The sequence below is a fragment of the Biomphalaria glabrata genome, chromosome 13, assembly GCF_947242115.1.
Source record: "Biomphalaria glabrata chromosome 13, xgBioGlab47.1, whole genome shotgun sequence".
In the NCBI taxonomy this organism is placed as follows: domain Eukaryota; kingdom Metazoa; phylum Mollusca; class Gastropoda; family Planorbidae; genus Biomphalaria; species Biomphalaria glabrata.
This window is the reverse complement of record NC_074723.1, coordinates 14,399,048-14,421,985: the sequence shown is the minus strand read 5'-3', so window position 1 is coordinate 14,421,985 and position 22,938 is coordinate 14,399,048. Positions and strand designations below refer to the sequence as shown.

General features: G+C 38.3%; 1 protein-coding gene across 1 annotated transcript; it reads left to right on the top strand.

Annotated features, from left to right (window-relative positions):
- Positions 1-411: 411 nt before the first annotated feature.
- LOC129922420 (circumsporozoite protein-like) lies at positions 412-22,399 on the top strand. Its single transcript, XM_056008410.1, has 2 exons — positions 412-499; positions 20,676-22,399. The coding sequence occupies exons 1-2, from the start codon at positions 412-414 to the stop codon at positions 22,397-22,399; spliced, it is 1,812 nt and encodes a 603-aa protein (XP_055864385.1).
- Positions 22,400-22,938: the final 539 nt, after the last annotated feature.

Below are 22,938 nucleotides of genomic sequence, written 5' to 3'. Positions count from 1 at the left end.
TAAGTCAAAACGAAGAAGTCGTGTATGAACTATGAAGACTTGGTTAAGCCCCTAAGTAATGATGATGTCTTCATTATTTAAGTATTTAGAACCCAGAGTATAACGATCAAAGATGTTGGAGACTACCTCCACTTCCTTCGGGTCCCTTCTAGCGTATCTTCGCCTTGAATATACATTACAAGAAGTGGAACTTATATCAAGAGCAGTGGTTCCCAAACCTTTTGCTTTACGGAACACTTCACACTTTCTGAGTATTTAGAGGAACACTTTGCTTATTTTTTTAGAGAGAATAACTCATGTTGTGGCCTACTAGATATTTATTTTCAGCAATTTTATGGAACCCCTATTCAGGCCTCGCGGAACACTAGGGTTCCGCGGAACACAGTTTGGGAAACTGTGATTTAGAGGAAAATGATGAAGTCCTTCTACACCGGTATTACTGCCATACTTGTGCTCAGCACCAAGTCACTTGGACTGGAAGAGGAGAAAAATCTGAAAGGTCTGCAAGATGTTGAAACGTTAAGAGGAGACGGGCGGGGGCGGGAGGGGGGTAGAAATGTTGGGGAGGAGGCGGCGGCTGAGATATTGGGGAAATGGGAGGTCGTCTCTTTCAGTGCTAATAAGATGGATTGACTTTAATTAACTCTCGACAACGCCAGCCTACTTGATCTAGTACCAGTAGCCCAATGTTGATGTCTTTGCTGCACCTATTGATGTCTCAGTTTGGTGTTAGAAATGTCTCCTGCTGAATTAGACGATTCAACGTTATCACCATGAATAGTGGAGGGCGGGGGGGAGGAATAGAAGTGTAGGAGTCATAGTGATATGCGTGTGTGTGTGTATTAGTGTGTGTGTGTGTGTGACTTGAGATAGAGGGTGTAGGTTTCTCACGATCCCTGAACTGATCGATTCTGTCCGCGCACAGTGACCGGGTCAGCTTCGATGACCACTTAGCTTTCAAATTAGACCGGATATTATATGCGATCTCCCCCTCCCTCTGCGAGACGTTGTAGTATATCTTTCTCGCTCTCTCTCTCTCTCTCCAACTCTTTCTCTGACTTCATTTCCATCTCCTTCCTCCCTCCGTATTCCCGTCACTCATCTCAGATGTAAGGGAGGCAAACATTCTCGTTCAGATCCGTGACGTATTTGTGTGTATCGGGGGGGGGGGGGTAGAGTTCGGGGGGTCTCAGGCGCCGCTGTGTGTGTGTCTGGAGCCAAGTTTTCTGTTTGGCCCAGTCGTAGCTTTGTTGTTTTCTTCAACAAATTGTTTGTTCATGTCACACCGAATAGAAGTGACGTCGCTGGAATTGGTGTGACTTGTCACTTTTGCCAGCATCTAGCAAACATAAAGAACCAAAGTCTGGACACCCAGGTTAATCTGTCTCACCAAAAGGGTTTAAGTTTATTCACACTCAAAGTTAAATTGGAATAGACATTCAAGACTTGACTTAAAGCGAAATTGCTTTTAACATTCAAAACATTGCTCAAAGCTAAAGTGTTATAGACATTGAAGACTTGACTTGGAATTAAAACGCTGAAATCATTGTGCTGTGAAGAAACAAGAAACACATTTTTAAAAGACTTTAAATAAAAACCAAAGCTTATATTACACGTAGTTGTATCAATTAGTTTGGATTAGTCATGTAATCAAATTTTTAATAGATCTAGACTAACAATAATAAATTTTGCAATTACAAATAATTTTACCAGTTGTTTTTGTTTAGCGCAATTCCATGTTATTAGCTTTCTATGATCCTATAACTTGTCTGGACCAGTTAGATATTGGTAGGTGAAGAAAGAAATATGTTTCTGGGGGATCGCTTTTAAATGGATCCAAAAAAAAGGTGAAAGAACTCAGCCTCCGCAAGCCGATCCACAAACCACTATGCTAGAGAATCTCTTATGAAAATAAAAGGTTTTATAGTTATCTATTGTTAGCTTTAAACTTTAAAGTTACGACCTACAAAGTATAAAGGTTGCTAGTTCAACGTATAAGACACTACATCATTCAAGCACAATTTCTTTCCCTTGCTCGAGATAACAAACAAAATAATAAATTACCAATGGTTAATTAACTAATTGTTTAGAATTTTTTTAATTAATTCTTTTTTTTGTCAGGCACAAGAAATAAAGGTGCAAAATTTCAGCCTGACCTGAGATTGGGTGTGGGAGAAATAGCGTGTACAAACTTTTTACCTGACAGAAGACAAACAGAGTGAGTTGATATAAGCTTTGTAAAAAGAAGTTTGGTTTTGGGTGTAAACAAAACGTCTTTCACAAAATAATATGTTTGTTGTTATATGTTATATAATCAAGAAGTTAGATTTGTATAGAAAAACATTCCGACTAAAAGCTAGACACAAAATTTGAAAACTGAATTCACCCAGATTTGGCGATGAAGTGGTACGCAGAAATCTTCCACGATGATCGTCCATCCGTAAATCAATGATGACTCGTTACGGGTCTACCCTCTACAAGTGAATTTGAAACGACTAATGGACCTCATTCACCAATCGTAAACAAACAACATTTAGTCACGTGATCTTATTGATAAAACAACGAAAAAACTGTCACGTGACAACCATCATGAATTAAACATAAGATTGTAAATTATATAGAAGAGATAGAGCACCACGTGGCTAACTGTTGTTTGTTTACGGTTGGCGAATGAGGTCCATTCACCGTTGAATATAACTATAAATCTATTTTTTTTAAATTATGGATGCGAATTTCACCAAATCTCTAATAGCTTTTAAAATACTTTGTAGCCATGTGTAAAAATACTTTATATCAAATACAGCATAACAGGATACAAAAAGAGTTTGTGTTATCACTGCTTATGGTGCTTGCATAATTATTTTTTTTTAAGTAGCCATTGTACCTGAACTTTGAAAGATCTAAAATATCATAATATCCATTTTTCAATATCTTTTCTATTTCTTTGAGATCTAAACGGGACGGACAGAAATACAATACAATCTAATAGCGGCTTTTCCCCTTTTCCCCTCTTGGGCCTTGCAGCGTAAAAAAGTGATAATTTTTTTTTGAAATAGCTAAAGAGCGAGTCCGCGATAAATGAACCTGAACTATTTCAACCATACTTTTCTTTAATTGATAGTGATGCACTGGAATATAATGAGATATACTGATGTATAATACAATATACTGAGATATACTGATGTATAATACAATATACTGAGATATCCTGATGTATAATACAATATACTGAGATATACTGATGTATAATACAATATACTGAGATACACTGATGTATAATACAATATACTGAGATATACTGATGTATAATACAATATACTGAGATATACTGATGTATAATACAATATACTGAGATACACTGATGTATAATACAATATACTGAGATATACTGATGTATAATACAATATACTGAGATAAACTGATGTATAATACAATATACTGAGATATACTGATGTATAATGAGAGAAGATTTAAAATGAGTCTGTGCCTAGTAGCAGAGCTTTGTACTTGCTGTACTAGTTCTAAAAGTTCACCTAACCAATACTAAAAGTTCACCTAACCAATACTAAAAGTTCACCTAACCAATACTAAAAGTTCACCTAACCAATACTAAAAGTTCACCTAACCAATACTAAAAGTTCACCTAACCAATATTAAAAGTTCACCTAACCAATACTAAAAGTTCACCTAACCAATACTAAAAGTTCACCTAACCAATACTAAAACTTCACCTAACCAATACTAAAAGTTCACCTAACCAATACTAAAAGTTCACCTAACCAATACTGAAAGTTCACCTAACCAATACTGAAAGTTCACCTAACCAATACTTAAAGTTCACCTAACCAATAATTAAAGTTCACCTAACCAATACTTAAAGTTCACCTAACCAATACTAAAAGTTCACCTAACCAATACTAAAAGTTCACCTAACCAATACTAAAAGTTCACCTAACCAATACTAAAAGTTCACCTAACCAATACTAAAAGTTCACCTAACCAATATTAAAAGTTCACCTAACCAATACTAAAAGTTCACCTAACCAATACTAAAAGTTCACCTAACCAATACTAAAACTTCACCTAACCAATACTAAAAGTTCACCTAACCAATACTAAAAGTTCACCTAACCAATACTGAAAGTTCACCTAACCAATACTGAAAGTTCACCTAACCAATACTTAAAGTTCACCTAACCAATAATTAAAGTTCACCTAACCAATACTTAAAGTTCACCTAACCAATACTGAAAGTTCACCTAACCAATAATGAAAGTTCCCCTTATCAATACTAAAAGTTCACCTAACCAATTCTAAAAGTTCACCTAACCAATACTAAAACTTCACCTAACCAATACTAAAAGTTCACCTAACCAATACTAAAAGTTCACCTAACCAATACTGAAAGTTCACCTAACCAATACTGAAAGTTCACCTAACCAATACTTAAAGTTCACCTAACCAATAATTAAAGTTCACCTAACCAATACTTAAAGTTCACCTAACCAATACTGAAAGTTCACCTAACCAATAATGAAAGTTCCCCTTATCAATACTAAAAGTTCATTTAACCAATACTAAAAGTTCACCTAACCAATACTAAAAGTTCACCTAACCAATACTGAAAGTTGGGATAAATTGCAAAGATTGATTGATTGATTGATTTATGAAAGGAGAAATAGGATAGTCTTTCACAAGGGAACTGCACTATGATTAGTCTAAGCAGAGGGTGGTTTCCATTCAATCAGATGCACAACAGAGGTGCATTAAATGTCAACTAGGAAGTCATGTGGCCAGCACAACAACAAACCGCTTTTGTTTGTCTTCAACTGATGCCAGGTATCCATTCGAATGAAATGTTGAGGCTTATTAGACTTAGGGTCTTCCTAGAGATCCTGTGATTTGAACTTCAAATATGAACTTGAGAAGTAGTCATTTTTAAAGTCTCTTTATTAGGACCATTTCAGAAATGATAAAATTATTGATTAAACTATTGATAAATTTATCTGTACTTTATTATTCATTTTTACCGCTTAGATAAAATTCATATAAGTTTGTAAAGTATTTGATGATGTTTTTCACAAAGTTAAAGATGTTTGCATTGGAATGAACTGTTCTCGTTTATTGGTCTAGTTCCAACCAGTACGAGACTAAAAGTTGGATGGTTAGAATGCATTTCTTGAGCTGGTCAAATTCTTAGGTCTTGACCTTCGGTCTTCATCTTACACAATCACTAATCACCACATTTTATTTAGCGATTACTAAAGAGCAAGTCTGCAACATTTTCAAAAACGTCAACCCAATGAGAGCTGCTGAGCCTGGTGGAATAAAAAGGCGAATCTTAAAAGAATGTGCCGAACAACTAGCTGAATCTTTCCTAGAGATTGTTTCCACTTCATTACTAAACCATGAGATACCACCTGAGTGGAAGTCATCTATAATTGTACCTGTGCCAAAAGTTCCAAAACAAAAGGAAATGAATGTCTTTAGACCTGCTTCACTTACTTCCATTGTGTCTAAATGTTTAGAAAAACTGGTTAAAATGTTTCTTCTGAATGATCTTTGTAGTAAGTTGGACACTTTACAATTTGCTTACCAAAAGGGTAAAGGTGTAGACGATGCCATCCTAAATATTTTAAATTGTGTCTAAAAACATCTGGACATACCTAACACTTATGTAAGATTGTTCTTTATTGATTTCTCATCAGCTTTTAATACCATACAGCTTCATTTACTTATTGAAAAAATGAAAGCGTTAAAGATTAGTTCATATGTAATACAATGGAATAATGAATTTTTGACCCAGAGACCTCAGAAGGTTAGGGGAAACAATGTAATATCTAATGCACGCATAGTTAACACAGTGGCGCCTCGGGGGGGGGGGGGCTGTGACATCGCCATTGTGGTTCATTTTGTACACCAATGATTTTCAATTCAATAGTCCTTTTTGTTCCTTCACAAAATTCGCTGATGATGCGGCTCTTCTTGCCCTGCTCTCAGAGAGCTCAGACGCAAATGAGTATTTCAGAGAAATAGAACACATTGAAAAATACTGTAAAGATAAATTTTTATTATTAAATGTTAAAAAAAACCCAAAGAAATCGATTTTTCGTGGGGAAAAAAAAAGGAAAATGATATTGTTTCTGTAGCTGGAGAGACAATTAAAATAGTGCAAACCTTTAAATACCTTGGTACTATCCTGGAAAATAAACTAAATTTTACTGTAAATACTGATTATATCAGCAAAAAAGGGCAGCAAAGATTACGATTACTGAGAAAACTGTCCTCGTTTAATATTAGTAAAAAGGCATTGGCTATGTTTTATCACGCTCACATCTGCAATATTTTAAGTTTTAATATCACTGCCTGGTATGGCAATCTGAGCATTAAAAATAAAAATAAACTATATAGAATCCTAAATGCTGCTGGTAAAGTCATTGGCAAAAAACAAACCCCATTTGGGCAGCTGTTTGAGACATAAAAAAGCTAAAAAGATTTTAGACATTAAAAATTACCCTTTGGGTCAGGATTTTGTGATTTTACTATTACAAAAAGAGATACAAGACACTGGTAACAAAGACAAACAGACACAGACACTCTTTTGTTCCCCTGGCAATCAAATCATTAAATAGAAACAATCTGATATAAACTTTGTCACATGTAAATTATGAGCGAGTCTAGTGTGAATGTAGGCCTACTAGTGATGGGCAAAAGTTAACTAAAAAGTTGCTAACTTTTAGTTTAACTAAAAAAAATTAGTTAAGGCCAAAGTTTAATTTAAAAAAAAAAGTTTAGTTAAAATCCTAGTTTAATTATTTTTTTTAGTTACAAACTAAAAAGTTTAATTACAAATTTTACAAACATTTTTAACATACATACCATTAAAGATTTAGATCTATGTAATTTGGAGAATATATATACTGAATAATAGAGAGGAGAATAAACTAGAGGGTGCACAGGTCACTAGAAAGCCTTTTGACCTTTACCCTATAATGGTCGCTATTCCCGCCAATTCAAGATATTTGAAAGCGAGAAAAATAAACGTGTTCATTATATTTCTAGCAAGCTTCGCTGCTTGATAAATCCTGATAATTCCTTGCTTCTATAGATCTACATTTTGCTGTTTTTTTAAACACCAGTTTGCTCCTGTATAGCTGCAGGATAGGATCTATAGGATCTAAAAGAAATGTCGACTCTTTTTATTTTAAAACTTTTTACTAGATAGATCCAGAGTTAGAGTCTAGTGACGTCTAGACAGTCTAGTCTATTAGTAGGCTATTAGTCTATTACTACTATTAGATCTATAGTCATAATAGTCTATATTTAATTAATAATATAGATCTAGATCTATTAATTAAAATCTAAATTACTTTACTTTATTAGACTAAATCTAGATTCTAGATCTATTAGTTTACAGATTCTACTATTCTAGAATTAGAGTCTAGATTAGATCTAGATATATCTAGATTACTTATTAGGCCTGTTAGATAATAAAACCTAAGACGCATCAGATGATAGAATTGATAGATGTATAATGACTATAATTATAATACTAATAATAGTCATCACTATACTAGATCTAATACTAAATTAACCAAATCTAGACTAGATCTACATCTACTTCTATTATAATTATACTTATTTCTACTATCCATATCTATTACACTGGCGGATCCAGGGGGGGGGGCGGTAGGGGCGATCGCCCCCCCCCCACTCTGCCGACCCCCCTCCCAAAGGGGGGGGGCGGACGAACTTTAGTATAGGATTCACACAATTTGTATAGGAATTTATTACTTATGTTAAAAATATATACTAATTTTTTTATATTTCAACCTATTTTTAGATTATTTCACCCACCCCCTCTAGTATGTTGGCCGATTTGGTGGGGTCGGGAGGGGGCGATGGTATCAATCCCGCCCCCCCCCTGCACTTTCGAGTGGGGGGGGCGGTCCAATTTATTGGTAGAAATCACAACCTGCTAACAAATCAATTAAATATCTATATCCTTGTAACTTGTTATTGATATTTTAACCGATCTTTATATTATGCCGTTCCCTGTTTGCCGATTGGTGGGGGGGGGGGGGCGAATACCTCTTCTGCCCTTCCCACCTAAACCCTTTGGGGGGGGGCGGTCCGTTTTTATGGAGAAATCATAGTTTGTGAACAAAATTAGTTGAATTAATATATAAATTTTATATTATGTCGCCCCCTTTTTGGTATTTTGGCCGATTCGTTGGGGTGAGGGGGGGGCGATTGCATGTACTGCCCTCCCCACTCTAGTCCTCTGAGTGCTGGGGGGGGCGGTCCTATTTTTGTGGAGAATCATAGTTCGTGAATAAAATTAGTTGAATATCTATATAATATAAACTACGTATTGATATGTGACCCATTGTAAATATGTCGTACCACACTCTAATCTCAAATTGTATCATTAGTAAATTTAAATGAAAAAGGGTTGTACCAGGTGGGAGGGGCGATACATGCAATCGCATTTCCCCCATCGGACAAATCAATACTTTTTCTTTTTGTATTATAGTTAAGAAATTACAAAATTAAAAAAATCTGTCACTAATATAATTTATATATACTATAAATTAAATTCTTATATCGAGTCGCCCCATACCTATTCTTAAATGCCAAATGCAATCTTTAGCAGAAATTAGTAAAGGAGCGAGGATTAATCGTTTGCACTCTACCGCCATTCCCATTTCCAGACAGAGTTTTTGTAATTTCACATGAAGTTATCATAAGTATTTTAAGAAAGACTTTGCATTGGAAAAGTTAGAATTCAAACGAAATTTTTCAGTGTAAGAGTCATGATTGAGATGAGTTCTAAACTCAAATAACATTTTCATAGTCACCTTTTCCCAACCTTTACTCAATCTGATATTTTTCTAGCTAAATAAATTTGGGACTATAACTCACAATTTATACTAAAGTTTTCTTGAATACTATTTATCGAATAAGTTTTTTTTCGGCGGCGATCCTCAAAGCATAAATCTAAATACGTGGGGTATCCTATCTTTTCAAGGAACAAATCGGTTTTATTTGCAATGTATTATGGGCCTATAAATTCAAATTAGAATATTTTTCAAGTACAACATTATTCGAAAGGTCGTTTATTAATAGTATGAATAATGAGCTTCAGGTCAGGAGAATGCGTTTCTGCAGTGAAGAATGCAAGAAAACACTTTTGGCGTCGGGGTTTCGCCCCGAACTTCATTTATGGGTAATGAGTTGTAGATGTCAGGAGAATGCGTTTCTGCAGAGAAGAATGCAAGAAAACGCTTTTGGCGTCGGGGCTTCGCCCCGAACTACATTGTGAAGAATGAGCTGTACTTGTCAGGAGAATGCGTATCTGCAGTCAAAAAAGCAAGAAAACGCTTATGGGGTCGGGGCTTCGCCCCGAACTCCATTGATGAATAATGAGCTGTACTTGTCAGGAGAATGCGTTTCTGAAGTGAAAAAAGCAAGAAAACGCTTATGGCGTCGGGGCGAACTTCACCAGAGAACCTTATAGCGCTGCCCCAGTTGTTTTATTTTTCCACAAAATTTGAGAAATGCTGCTTTTTTTATTCTCATATTTATATATATATATATATATATATATGTGTGTGTGTGTGTGTGTGTGCGCGCGTGTGTGTGTGTGTGCACGTTTATGAGTAGGGTTAGGGTTTACTGGGCGTTAGGGTTAGGGTTTGGAAAAAAATCGCCCCCCCCACTCCAAAGTTCTGGATCCGCTAGTGATCTATTAGATCTAGATCTAGTATTATCTACTAGTAGTAGTAGTACTAGAGTATAAATATAGATCTAAATACCCATATCTAGATCTAGTTATAATCATAATTATAATAATCTAAAATCTCTAGGACTAGATCTAGAGTTACTAAGATATCTACTAGACTCTATCTAGATTTTAGATCTAGTAGTAGTAGTAGTTTCTTAGATTATTTTTAGATTAAAATATTAATTATTTGATCTAGATCTAGTAGCTAGATCTAATTCTAGATCCAGATTATATTTCTGATCATTTCGTTTGTAAAAGATATTAGATCCAGAATATTCTAGAATCTAGAGTTAGAGAGTCAACATGCAGTTTTATCATTACTTCTAAAGGTAACTTATATTAGAACTTGGACAATTACTTCTAATTTCTTTCTAAAATAGTATCGATATACTATCGTTTTAGTGATTCTATTAAGATCTACATCTATCCCATAAAGACATTTAGATCTAAATATTTTTTCATGTGCACAAATAAATGTTTATTACATTTTGCAACAGAGATTGGTTGTGCTTTATATTTTTCATGTTTGGCTGTTTCGTCCTTAAAAAAGGTCAAAATAGTTAGTAAAAGTTTAACTTAAGTTTCTTAGTTTAGTTTAACTATTTTTTTCAATTTGTGATTAACTAAAAGTTTAATTACTTTTTTTTAGTTCAAACTTAGTTTTAGTTTAACTAAAAAAAATTAGTTTAGTTCCCATCACTAGAATGTACACTTTGGTTTTTTAAAGTTACAATATTTTCTTTGGTGCAATGCACAAATTGTCTCTCTCCTTCTCTCTCTCTCTCTCTCTTTTTCTCTCTGTCTTTCTTTACTTCTTTCTCTCTCTCTCTCTCTTCTCTTTCTGTCTCATTATCTTTCTATCTCTTGGTCTATGACTGTCTGTCTCTCTCTCTTTGTCTCACTTGATTTTTCAGTCTCTTTCATTCTCTTGTCTCTCTCATTCTCTCTCATTCTCTTGTCTCTCTCACTTCCCCGTGACTCTGTGTCTCTACTCACTTCCCCACCCTGCCCCTAAAAAAACTGCTATTACCATCACCATCGAGCCAGAGTACTCTCCAAGACTGACATCCCGCCTGACACTCCTGTGATTGCGGGCGCCTGACTCGGTTCATACAAACCATCAAATTTCCGGGTCTGCCTCAGTAACTTCTTTCTCCCTTCTTTACAAACATGAACCCCCCCCCCCTAAAAAAAAGTCAAACAACTTTTCGTCAAAGTTCTCGGCCACTACATGAGCAACACCAAGCGAGACCGTGTAAGTGTGTGTAGGGGGCGTGGGAGGGTGGATGGGGTCAGCGGAAATTAGGGTGAGGGAGTTAGGAAAGAGGTGAGAGGGAAAGTTAACGGAGGAGGAAGTGAAGTGGTCACTGAGGAAAGGGGAAGAGGACGGGGACACTGTCAGTCCGGGGGGGGGGGGGGGAGCTCGAGTCTTGACGGCTAGTATGTTGAACACGTTTGGTTGGATGTCGTGAAGGGACAGCTGAGACTACGCGCTTGGCATGCTAGAGTTCACTTGTGTGGACAGGCTGGACATGCTCTGGTCAATATGTCCAAAGTAAGATGGTCTTTTTTTTATATCCTCTCCTGTCTATTCTCTCTCTCCCCATTCATGTTTTTTTTCTCTCTTTTATTCATACGCATTGGTAGAGTATCTGAATAGAAGTATATGAATAGTATGGCTGTAAGTGGGAATGATTTAAAGAGAGGCCGTCATATAGTTTTCAAGCATACAGAGGCGTTCCTATAGATCTAGTTTTAAAACTTATAGAGGCGGCCAAGCAATGAAATGCTGGAAGTAACGTGAAGAAAAACATTGATAATGCTTTTTTTTCCTCGTTAAAATCTATTTTATATTCTAGATTTTTTTTTTTTTTTTTCTGTTTCTGACCTTAACCTCATCCCTCCTATAGACCGCAGGGTCTGAAATGGGAACTTTTCGTTTACTTTAAAGAACTCCGCAAGGACGACAACAGGAGGACGCCGTGCAGCTCATAACAGAGAGTCTCTTATTGTTGAACAAGTCGCTTTGCGAAATACATCTTTAGTTGCTTTGGTAGTCGATGCTGTTATTAAAATGTAAAAGCTCCAGCCAAACACCATGGAGGTGGAACAGTATTCTCCAAAGGAGGGAGAACTGTGCCAGCGAAGGAAATAATTGTGCAACGTAAGCACACAATTGGTCATGGCTGCCTCATCATATATCATCTGTCCTTTAAATGTTTTCCTCATTGAACATATTATAATAGTAATAATAATAATAATAATAATAATAATAAATAAATAAACAATTTGATCGGTAAGGACACTCCTCCTTATTATAAATACTCTCCACAAGAGGTTCTCGAGTCTACTGAACATCTGCTGTACTGGGATAGGCCTATTCTGACCGACAAAACGGTAGATTTCAATCGCCCGGATCTGCTGTTCATCGATAAAAAAGAAAAAACCGCTACCATTATCGATATCGCCGTACCACTGTCTCATAATTTAAGAAAAACTGAGATAGAAAAACAAAGAAAGTATGGGAACCTAGGCTTGGAGATTAAGCGTCTATGGAAATTGTCCAAAATAACAATATACCCTATTTTTATATCAACCGAGGGGATAATAACAACTGACCTCACAGACACCTTCAAGGCCCTTAACATTCCTAGGAACATCTTCGTTGCCTGTCAGAGGGCGGTACTGCTGCAGACCTGCCACATCACCAGAAAATTCCTCAGTGGAAACTGTTAAAGGGACTACGATGAATTTTGTTTCTCTTTAGCGAAACTCGACCCTGGCAGCGCAAGAGAATGACTACTCGTTCATTTCTAACATAATAATAATAATGGTAATGTCTTCGATTCCAAAGATTCCAAAGATTAACGTTGAGTGCAGTGGTTCATATGATTACACAATCCCATTTTTTCGACCTGCATATTCTCCCGCATCTCGTGTCTGAACATATTATATGGCCTCCGTGAAAACACACGATTTCTTGCTTTGTTTGTTAATGGCTACCCAACTTTTTCCTGTCTTGTGGACCATAAAGAAATTAAATGATTTTTAAATGGTTAATAAGAAGGCTTTTTTTTTTTCTTTTTTTTTTTTCCAAAGCTTATATCAAATCACTTGTACCAAATCACTTGTATCAAATCACTTGTATCAAATTACTTACATCAAATCACTTGTACCAAATCATTTGTATCAAATCACTTTCATCAAATCACTTAATCTGTTTGTTAAAAGTTTGTACACGTTATTTCTCCTACACAAATCTCGGATCAAGCTGACATTTCGGACAATTATTTCTTTTGATTGATGGTATGAAGGTGAAGGTTTCTATTTTCCCCAAGGGAGAACCATCCAAAATATAAGATACTGTGTTGGTTGAGTTAATTTTCATTATTCATACATTTACACCATTATCTAAAACAAGATTTCAATTTCAATCATAAATTCACAAAAGTAAAGTTAACATGAAGCTTCTAATTTAATGACTTACCGCTAATTGTAAACCCTTAAAATAAATTGGCGCTGGAAAATCTATGTCTAGTCTTTGGAGATTTTAATTCTATAAATTTATTTTGTTACGCGCCCTTACATCAAGGAAAAAGTCACTGTTTAGTTTTTCTGATAGTTTACCTTTAACATTCACTTGTCACCCAGGAATTTAACATTCATTTGTCAGCCTGGACTTTAACATTCATTTGTCAGCCTGGACTTTAACATTCACTTGTCAGCCTGGACTTTAACATTCACTTGTCAGCCTGGACTTTAACATTCACTTGTCAGCCTGGACTTTAACATTCACTTGTCAGCCTGGACTTTAACATTCACTTGTCAGCCTGGACTTTAACATTCACTTGTCAGCCTGGACTTTAACATTCACTTGTCAGCCTGGACTTCAACATTTACTTGTCAGCCTGGACTATCTATCACTTAGTCTATTGGACCGTTGGGGCACCACACATGATCTGAGACGCCTCTGTGTCTTCGCCTTAACAATTATCTTTTCTTTGAAGTAGTCTTCCTATCGCTTTCTCTGTCTGCCTCTTCTTTTATATACTATAGAATTCTTTCAATATATTTTGTGTTGCCAAATAATTAATTTAGAAAATTGAGATCTATCTCTCCAGTAACATTTTGCGATTGAGTTGGTTTAAGGCTGACAGAATTCTCACGTGACCCGTTCGATTACAAAAAGAAAAATTGTGTAGACAGAAGCCATTTTTTGTCTCTCCGGTTGAAGAGTTAGGTATCTACACAGTGCTGCTTCAGCTGCTATCACGCTGCCTGCTTGACCAGTCACTGAATGGCACTATCACTGGGCTTGCCGGTTAGGTTCGATGCACTCTAGCAAAGGGCTTAACTCTTGCTGAAGCCGTCAGCTCTTCGGTGAAATGGGTTAACTAACAACAAGGAAATGTGCAGGCCCGAGATCTGATGAGTCCAAACCCCGAGGATTTACACAGAAACAGAATAAGAAAGAATTTTTTAAAAAATTAATACAGCATTGTACTAGTTTGTACTAGTAGAGACTAGTTTTCATAGACTGTCTCTAACTGTAGATATACCAAAATACTTTATGTTCATTTCTACTAGTCAGGTTTTCATAGACTGTCTCTAACTGTAGATATACCAAAATACTTTATGGTCATTTCTACTAGTCAGGTAAACATAGACTGTCTCTAATTGTAGATATACCAAAATACTTTATGTTCATTTCTACTAGTCAGGTTAACATAGACTGTCTCTAACTGTAGATATACCAAAATACTTTATGTTCATTTCTACTAGTCAGGTTTTCATAGACTGTCTCTAACTGTAGATATACCAAAATACTTTATGGTCATTTCTACTAGTCAGGTTAACATAGACTGTCTCTAACTGTAGATATACCAAAATACTTTATGTTCATTTCTACTAGTCAGGTTTTCATAGACTGTCTCTAACTGTAGATATACCAAAATACTTTATGGTCATTTCTACTAGTCAGGTTTTCATAGACTGTCTCTAACTGTAGATATACCAAAATACTTTATGTTCATTTCTACTAGTCAGGTTTTCATAGACTGTCTCTAACTGTAGATATACCAAAATACTTTATGGTCATTTCTACTAGTCAGGTTAACATAGACTGTCTCTAACTGTAGATATACCAAAATACTTTATGTTCATTTCTACTAGTCAGGTTAACATAAACTGTCTCTAACTGTAGATATACCAAAAAACTTTATGTTCATTTCTACTAGTCAGGTTTTCATAGACTGTCTCTAACTGTAGATATACCAAAATACTTTATGGTCATTTCTACTAGTCAGGTTTTCATAGACTGTCTCTAACTGTAGATATACCAAAATACTTTATGGTCATTTCTACTAGTCAGGTTAACAGCCGATATTTGAAGTTTGAAATTAAAACAAACGAAAAAAAAAAATGGAAGGGGATTACTGCCCCCCCCCTCACCCCCACACCTCAGACTTTCTAACCTCAAAAATAAAAGGGATTGAACGGATATGAATGCGAAAGAGAATCGGTTAAAAGGCAATTTTAGCGGAATGTGTGGCTGAGTTGCGCAATGCGCTTAGTCACCTATTAAGGGGGCCGGAGTTTGAATCTTGACTTGAGCTGTTTGTGTTTGCTGAGAGCCTAAAGGCAGGATGAGAACTTTCTCTCATGTACTCCTTCCCCCAAACGTCCACCATGGGACCAGTGGTCATGAAATATGCAGCATACAAAATCAATTTTAAACAAATAAAAAGATGTGATATTTAAGAAAATTTCTTAAAAGTATTAAATATTTAAATATCCAGCAAACATAAAATCGTGGCAAAATTTGCATAAAAACACAAAGTTGGAGATTTCAAGTCATTATTTCCGGGTTATATTTGATGTCTAGTGTATATCCTTCCCTTCCACTGTAAGTGGGGAGGTTTCGCACTGCATACCATCTGTACCCACCTTTGACTTCAGTTTCTCTTCTCTCGTCCTTCAAGCTTTTATTTCTCTTGTAATCTCCGTGGTCAGGACATTGCTGCAGCAATAGGACACCACTTTGTCCACTTGTATAATCTTCTTAGAAATCGTGCTTCATTATTGTTATGATTTATTGTTGAAAGTTCATAAATTTTGAGGAAAGTATTTATCAAGAACCTCAAATATAGTTTGTAGAGGATGCAGTGATGTCAGTGACATGTAAACAACTAATATTTCTATTAATAGCAACCAGACAATAAACATTCACATGTATATAATTTATATATATATATGTATTGCTTTTGTTTTTACAAAACCTAACACAAGTCACTCTGTTGTTCTGGTACAAGTATTGACACGTTATTTCTTCCACTTCACATTCTCAGATCAAGTTGATTTTCGATGACAACATGTGAATCGATCCAAAAATAGAACAATTACTAAATGAAAATGACAATGTCTTCGATTGGATGAGTGCAGTGTTTCACATAAATATGCTGACCCAGTTGCGACCTGCATCATTTCGCGCAACTCATGCTGACAAAGACAAATTAATAAATTTACTTTATATAGAAAAGGGAGATAAATCGTGTAGTATTAAGAGCTACTGCAGTAATTGTGCGGTTATCTCCCATATGTACGCTTGTTTTTTTTTTGTTTTTTTTTAAAGTATTTTCTTTTTACTTTGCTTGTTTAAATCTCAATACGAAGTGTCATAATGACATTTTATTGTGAGCTTTAAAAAGAAATTCATTATGAGATTCGATTTTTTTAAAATACATGAATATCATGTCAGAAAAATCTGGCACTATTTGCAGAAGGTCTTCTCGGGTGACAGGAAGTGTTAGATTAGCCACGTGGTAGACGGCGAGTTAAAGCATCTTGAAACACAACTGATACCGCGGCCCCTGTGTCACTCATGACTTTGTTTAGTCCACTCGTGTGCGTCACTCTCCACTGAAATCAGATACGTTATTGACGAGGGTGTAGTTCATTTCACTACAAGTGTTGCAATCACTTTGTGGGCCACATGTCGTGATTTGAGAAAGTGGATCGTCTCAAGAATCTAACGTTGAAAACAAGAGAGAGAGAGAGAGAAAAGGAGAGATGAAGATAGTCTCTGAAAAACCAAATGTTTCTATTTATAGACAGGAGCTGTCCTAAGTATTGGCATTGAGTGTGACACAATTATTCATTACCAAATCTGATACTATTAGTTTCGTATTCAATATTTATGTTGCGAGGGTTAACTCCCGCACTATATAATCTATATTAATAATAATAAGAATGGCAACGTCTTCGACTCCGATGGTTATGGATGATTGCAGTGTTTCACCTGACTACGTAAACCCAGTTGAGACCTGCATAACTTTACACGTCAAGGCCGTTGTACGTCGGGGGTCAGTTAAAGTTGTCATTACCTGATGGACCCAACTGAGGGGAATTGCACAAAACAGAGTCCGATAGCGAAGTACCGTTGCGGCCCTATGGTTCACTGGGAGTCACAAGGATAAAGTGAAGTCAAATCAAGTTGTGCCCGATTGTTAAATCGCTCAATGTTCATAAAACAGGTGGCGAAACTGTAGTCTGCTTCAGAAATCGCAACATGTATAACATTATCTTATCTTCTTTTCTTATATAATACAGACGTTACTTCAAAATAGAAGAATCTACACAATGCTAGACCTAGTTAATTTTCTGCTTATCTGTGCTATTAGTTTGACAAAATGATTGGTTTCTGAAGAAAGTCTGTATTTTAAAAAGAGAATTACCCGAGTCATTGTGTTCCGTCTGTAAATTTTGCTCTGATTATCAAGACGTTATTTCAGCACTTTTTTCTTTGCCTTGCATCTTTAAACTAACTAGGATTTATAGGTTAGTGCAAAGTGTACGATCGCACAGTGCCTTCACGCTGAGGGTCCTGGCGTTTTGAACCCACTAGTTGCAACGGTTCCACAAAAACGTGGTCCTCTCAATAGCGTCACTTTAAACAGTGCCGCTAGATTCTAAAGTTCGGACCTGATCTTTTAATGAAGTTGAAGATTTTAATTATTTACTTTTGAGGCTTTTCGTGGCTTTTTCAATAATTCAATAGAGAGCATTCAGTGAAACCACTTTTTAACGGTTACGTGTAGGGACTATATCTACATATATTTCACGACGTCTATAAAACTCTTCGCTTAGTTAGCTCAGCGTCTCGCCTAGTTAATCCATACCGGACAAAATGTCGATTTCTTTTAACAAGGACCTTCGTTTATCCGCCCATAGTTCAAACTTCCAATCACAGTTCATCATTGTCCTATCTAACTCTTTCCCACTCAGCGCGAGGCCTATTTACAAACTTGTGGACAGTAATGGAAGGTCACCAAGTGGACAACGCTCTTATGTAGAATATTGAAGGGGGAAAAAAGAGGTAGTGGGGGGGGGGATCGACCAGGATGGGAAAGGAAAGGGGGGAGGTTATATCTAGTGCGACAGAGGGCGCCACTGTAAATTTAATCACCCTTGCGTCACTGGCAATATTGGCTGCGCATCTCTTTTAAGTCCCTCCATGTATTGATCGTACTGGGAAGACAGTTCCTTGCAGTCCTCCCTGCCGGCGTGAATCCCTGTCAATGAAATTAAGTCATGTTTGTCTGCTGTGAGGTCACTGCATGCTACATTGGCAACCAAATTATTGATTGGAACCAATGTGCGTGCGTGCGTGCGATTCCTATTACTTCTTAGCTCTGCATGTTAGGGAGATTAGTGCGCATGCGCCTGCAATACAGGAAACGGACAAAATTAGTATCGTGCGAGATATGATCAAAGTATAATTACCTTATACCCTAATTATCCATAGAAGTCAAGAAGTGCCCACAATGATCAGTTAAAAAATAAAAGGAAATATGCCTGGAGATTACTTCATATAACAAGACTATTTGCAGTTGTGTCTTAACTAACCAACAAATGAATTATATTGACCGGTTATACATTGATAAAGCATAAACACTTATAGTGGTCAGCTAGAAACATTAAAAACCATCCTCCTCCCCTTCCTCGTTCTTATTATTATGATTCAGCGTTCAGATGACCATACATGAGATGAACTGCACAGTGGTTTCCAAATCAGAAGGCTCTAAGTATAGTTTTCTTTCTAAAGGATGTTTTGGGGCCAGTGTCTTGTTCGGGCCTATTGATAAAGACTGCAGTTTTGAAGGACATTGTCAGCATTCTCTGGTGCATTGACAACAATGATCTGGAAACGTTTCAGACCTAACAATGAAAAGCGTAGGTTTTGTTGTTGTTGATGTTTTTTTTTCAAATTAATTTTAACAATGCGTTGCATAATCTTAGATTAGAATTATAGACTTCACTCATCAATACGTCCCACCTCTCCAACCAGCTCTAACCTGTTTGTATAGTCGGTCTACGAATCGTGATTACGAAACTAAAGGTTGCTCTCGGAGGTCAAAGACTTTCATCTAATGCTGATGCCATGACCTTTGTAAACTTTTCATACTAGAAAGACCCTACTATTCAGTAAATATCCCGAAATAAAAAATCCCAGTCTTCACCAGGATTCACCAGGAACCCTGGACCACGCTGTCGAGCGCTTTACCACTCAACCACCGCGCCTCCATTTAGTAAATAGCGTCATCACAATGACAAGGGCAGGTCACATCCTGCAGAATGGACAGCATCTCTAAAAATGTTCCTTTAGAACAGCTAAGGAAAGCGGGTGGCCAAAGAAAACGTTTCAGGTACAACTTCAAAGTGCCTCTGAAAAATCCTCAACTTGGAGACGGAATCACACGATAGAGCATCATGGCGCCGCGCTGTGAAATCTGGCACGATAATTGCAGACGACAAGAAAGCACAAAGAGAAGGGAAACGTGCAACTGACACAAGCTTGATCTGGAATAGCCGCGACACAAGCTTGAGCTGGAATAGCCGCGACACAAGCTTGAGCTGGAATAGCCGCGACACAAGCTTGAACTGGAATAGCCGCAACTGACACAAGCTTGAGCTGGAATAGCCGCGACACAATCTTGAGCTGGAATAGCCGCAACTGACACAAGCTTGAGCTGGAATAGCCGCAACTGACACAAGCTTGAGCTGGAATAGCCGCAACTGACACAAGCTTGAGCTGGAATAGCCGCAACTGACACAAGCTTGAGCTGGAATAGCCGCGACACAAGCTTGAGCTGGAATAGCCGCGACACAAGCTTGAGCTGGAATAGCCGCGACACAAGCTTGAGCTGGAATAGCCGCGACACAAGCTTGAGCTGGAATAGCCGCGAAACAAGCTTGAGCTGGAATAGCCGCGACACAAGCTTGAGCTGGAATAGCCGCGACACAAGCTTGAGCTGGAATACCCGCAACTGATACAAGCTTGAGCTGGAATAGCGGCAACTGACACAAGCTTGAGCTGGAATAGTCCGACACAAGCTTGAGCTGGAATAGCCGCAACTGACACAAGCTTGAGCTGGAATAGCCGCAACTGACACAAGCTTGAGCTGGAATAGCCGCAACTGACACAAGCTTGAGCTGGAATAGCCGCAACTGACACAAGCTTGAGCTGGAATAGCGGCAACTGACACAAGCTTGAGCTGGAATAGCCGCAACTGACACAAGCTTGAGCTGGAATAGCCGCAACTGACACAAGCTTGAGCTGGAATAGCCGCAACTGACACAAGCTTGAGCTGGAATAGCCGCAACTGACACAAGCTTGAGCTGGAATAGCCGCAACTGACACAAGCTTGAGCTGGAATAGCCGCGACACAATCTTGAGCTGGAATAGCCGCAACTGACACAAGCTTGAGCTGGAATAGCGGCAACTGACACAAGCTTGAGCTGGAATAGCCTGCCTGCCGGTCACAAAATGATGCACAAAAAAACGTAGTTCAAAGCGATGTAACAGTCGATGTAACTGGCAATGTAACAGGCGACGTAGCTGGTGATGTAACGGGCGATGTAACAGGCAATGTAACAGGCGACGTAGCTGGCGATGTAACGGGCGATGTAACTGGCAATATAACAGGCGACGTAGCTGGCGAAGTAACGGGCAATGTAACTGGCAATGTAACAGGCGACGTACCTGGCGATGTAACGGGCAATGTAACAGGCGACGTAGCTGGCGATGTAACGGGCGATGTAACTGGCAATGTAACAGGCGACGTAGCTGGCGATGTAACTGGCAATGTAACAGGCGACGTAGCTGGCGATGTAACGGGCGATGTAACTGGCAATGTAACAGGCGACGTAGCTGGCGATGTAACGGGCGATGTAACTGGCAATGTAACAGGCGACGTAGCTGGCGATGTAACGGGCGATGTAACTGGCAATGTAACAGGCGACGTAGCTGGCGATGTAACGGGCGATGTAACTGGCAATGTAACAGGCGACGTAGCTGGCGATGTAACGGGCAATGTAACTGACAATGTAACAGGCGACGTAGCTGGCGATGTAATGGGCGATGTAACTGGCAATGTAACAGGCGACGTAGCTGGCGATGTAACGGGCAATGAAACTGGCAATGTAGCAGGTGACGTAGCTGGCGATGTAACTGGCAATGTAGCAGGTGACGTAGCTGGCGATAAAACGGGCGATGTAACTGGCAATGTAGCAGGTGACGTAGCTGGCGATGTAACGGGCGATGTAACTGGCAATGTAACAGGCGACGTAGCTGGCGATGTAACGGGCGATGTAACTGGCAATGTAGCAGGTGACGTAGCTGGCGATGTAACTGGCAATGTAGCAGGTGACGTAGCTGGCGATGTAACGGGCGATGTAACTGGCAATGTAGCAGGTGACGTAGCTGGCGATGTAACGGGCGATGTAACTGGCAATGTAACAGGCGACGTAGCTGGCGATGTAACGGGCAATGTAACTGGCAATGTAGCAGGTGACGTAGCTGGCGATGTAACTGGCAATGTAACAGGTGACGTAGCTGGCGATGTAACGGGCAATGTAACTGGCAATGTAGCAGGTGACGTAGCTGGCGATGTAACTGGCAATGTATCAGGTGACGTAGCTGGCGATGTAACGGGCAATGTAACTGGCAATGTAACAGGCGACGTAGCTGGCGATGTAATGGGCGATGTAACTGGCAATGTAACAGGCGACGTAGCTGGCGATGTAACGGGCAATGTAACTGGCAATGTAGCAGGTGACGTAGCTGGCGATGTAACTGGCAATGTAGCAGGTGACGTAGCTGACGATGTAACGGGCAATGTAACTGACAATGTAGCAGGTGACGTAGCTGGCGATGTAACTGGCAATGTAGCAGGTGACGTAGCTGACGATGTAACGGGCAATGTAACTGACAATGTAGCAGGTGACGTAGCTGGCGATGTAACGGGCAATGTAACTGACAAAGTAGCAGGTGACGTAGCTGGCGATGTAACGGGCAATGTAACTGACAATGTAGCAGGTGACGTAGCTGGCGATGTAACGGGCGATGTAACTGACAATGTAGCAGGTGACGTAGCTGGCGATGTAACGGGCAATGTAACTGACAATGTAGCAGGTGACGTAGCTGGCGATGTAACGGGCGATGTAACTGGCAATGTAGCAGGTGACGTAGCTGACGATGTAACGGGCGATGTAACAGGAGATATAACAGACGATGTAACACGGAATTTAACAGGCGCTGATGACCTCATATGAAATGTCAATCGACATTGCGTATGTGTGTGTGTGGTTGTTAATCTAAAGTGGAGTGTTGCTGCAGAACATTTATCTTTTTCTATTCTGAAACTCAAGAGCTCTTTGGTTGTTATTTGGATACTTATAGTCAAAGCGAATGTTATAATATTATCAATCATCAAAGTAATCGTTAATGGCATCTGTTGCTAAGGGTAAGGAACAGTTCTAGACAAAGAAAGAGTACCTAAGGCACTTAGCAAACCAGACAATGATTGAGATTAAGTCTGTTTATAATTAGTCTACATCAAACAAGCTGACCATATATGTAGTGTCTGAATCACACCGAGGCTCCCTTGAATATGTCAAAATGGCATCACTTTTGCCTTCCTAATCTCAGTAGGAAAGACAGAAGACATGAGTATAACCTCGGACACACCAAACGCACTCTTCTGATCCAGTTGTCCAGTGGCCAAGACTATTAGCCAGTCAGTGCCTGAAATAAAATTATAAAACCCTCCAAAAAAAAGATGAGGGCAGAAAGGGAAAGTAGAACGAGTCAT